The sequence below is a fragment of the Perkinsus marinus genome (genome assembly GCF_000006405.1).
Source record: "Perkinsus marinus ATCC 50983 genomic scaffold scf_1104296943144, whole genome shotgun sequence".
In the NCBI taxonomy this organism is placed as follows: domain Eukaryota; phylum Perkinsozoa; order Perkinsida; family Perkinsidae; genus Perkinsus; species Perkinsus marinus.
Window position 1 is genome coordinate 5,767 of NW_003211939.1, and position 2,134 is coordinate 7,900.

General features: G+C 43.9%; 1 protein-coding gene across 1 annotated transcript; it reads right to left on the minus strand.

Moving 5' to 3' along the window:
- Positions 1-777: 777 nt before the first annotated feature.
- On the minus strand, positions 778-2,089 carry Pmar_PMAR025078 (conserved hypothetical protein; the record flags this gene model as incomplete). The annotated part of the gene is made up of 5 exons (XM_002781248.1): positions 778-817; positions 1,003-1,115; positions 1,162-1,245; positions 1,294-1,370; positions 2,020-2,089. The coding sequence occupies 5 exons, from the start codon at positions 2,087-2,089 to the stop codon at positions 778-780; spliced, it is 384 nt and encodes a 127-aa protein (XP_002781294.1).
- Between the last annotated feature and the right edge of the window lie 45 nt (positions 2,090-2,134).

Here is a 2,134-nt window from a genome sequence, read left to right on the forward strand (position 1 = left end):
CCCATGCAAACTTCGTATTCGTAATGTTCCCTGCCTACCACAACTGCTGTGAATCCTCTATTGTTAGCAAAGTCGCAAATCTTGGTGATAGGGAAATGCTTCTTCCGGAAGTACTGCAGGCCCGGCACCACTTCGACCAGCTCTTTGATGAGACCGTACGATCGCTCAGAGGGATACTGAACACGGAGGTCCCAGGTTCGATTCCCAGGCCCGTCATTTCTCCCTATTACTGCCATAGACGTCGTTAGCATTATCTTAGGCTCCACAGGTTCCCTCTGCTCCTCCCCTTCCTCTCCCTCATCCTGTCCAGCCTCCACCGTAGTAGGAACTGTACTGGGCGTATCTTCCTCAGCTGCTGTTTGCCCTAGTGGGAGAACCTCGCTCGTAGGAGGTGGGGTAGGAAAGGTGTGCCTGGCGAGCTATGATTCATAATACGATCGAGTACGGTGGAGTTTCATCCGCTTCACGTGACGTGGCGTAATACTCCGTGAAGAACCCGATATTCGCGGTGATATGCAGTAGTCGTGAGATATATTTTTCACTATTGTTTTCCATACCACGAATCGGCGAACAAACTCCATTGTACTTTCAAGAACATCTAAGAGCGTACTTTCTTCAGATAGGGCATCATTTTATGATATAATGATGAGCTGCCTGAAAAATCAGGTATAATAATTTATATCTAAGCCTTGTTTAAGTTTCAGCCAGAAACAATACAATACTTGGATAACGTGGAATATTGAATCTCCGAATTCGGCAAGGAGAAAAATACGCTCCTTAGCTATCAGTCTCCATCTTCACGACAAGCTGATTATTGCTTTAGCGCTATGATAAGGATCCACGAATAAATAGGGAGTAAGATCACACGTAAGTTTTATGTGTATAACAGAGGCTACTAGCATCAACTATTACTATTACTATTACTATTACTATTACTATTACTACTACTACTACTACTACTACTCCTACTACTACTACTACTACTAGTACTACTACTACTACCTGAACTCATCCATCCTCTCATCCGCCCTAACCTCCTCATCCCCTTCTGGAGGCAGCATCGTAACATCTGCTTCCCTCATCATTTCGATAGTCGTAGTCACCGGCACATCGACCTATAGGCACTATAACCTATTACCCTTTATATGTTATTATCACTACCTCCTCTCCTCTAGCTCTAGCTTCTTGTCTTTGCTTTCTAGTCTCCCTCTTAACCTTCTTCTTCTCCCTATATTGTCGTCCGACCTACCATACCACATTTCCGCCACATCTCGCCAGCAACACCCTCCCTACGAGCTCTTGTCGCTTCCATTTATTCGGTATATGCACATCCCCTTCTGGAATCTTCTCCGCATTGGCCGTCTTATGACCTGCATCACATCAATGTAAACCTCCATGTAGCGATTTCAAAGACTGTGGCTCCCCGAGGGAGATTCTTTAGATCTGTCTGCGCTATCTACGTAGTTCCCGTCCTGGGTTTCAAACAGTGTGGGAAAATATGTACATGGTCAACCACATGCGTCGATGGTAACATGAAAATCCAGAGGAAATTTTGGGTAGTTACTTTCATTTATATGAGTTCAGGTAGAAGTGTACAAAAACCAACAAGAATTTCCAAAAATTTTCACGTAGTTGACCGTGTGCAGGTTTTCCCACAAGGGTTAATAATTGTGTATTGTGTTTCCTCCCGATGATAATAATGACAACCCATGATGAGGAATTGCTAAAGCTACTCATCGAACAAGTTGCTCCATGGTGAATTTGACTACGAGGAGTGTCTGTTCATGGGAGCACAAAGTGTGTCTATTTTTGTCACTGTCACTCAGTAGCATCTAAGACAATTTAAAGCGAGTTCGTATTAATATATGTGTCTATCGCATGCTGTTATAGGGTGTCACCATAGTGACATATAGTATTTTTGATTTGACAAGAGTTTTTGATGTCGGTCCGTGTGGATGTAGTAGATGCGCTGTTGTTCATCGAGGAAAGACTATGACTAACCGTTACCCCCGTGATTACGTTGGAGGCATTTCTCCTGAGTTTGGACGAGTATTTTCCGTCGCTCCTTCTTGATGGACTTCTTCACCATTCAGTGCGAAGTGTACAGAATAAAACCCTGCCGAATCCATCACTA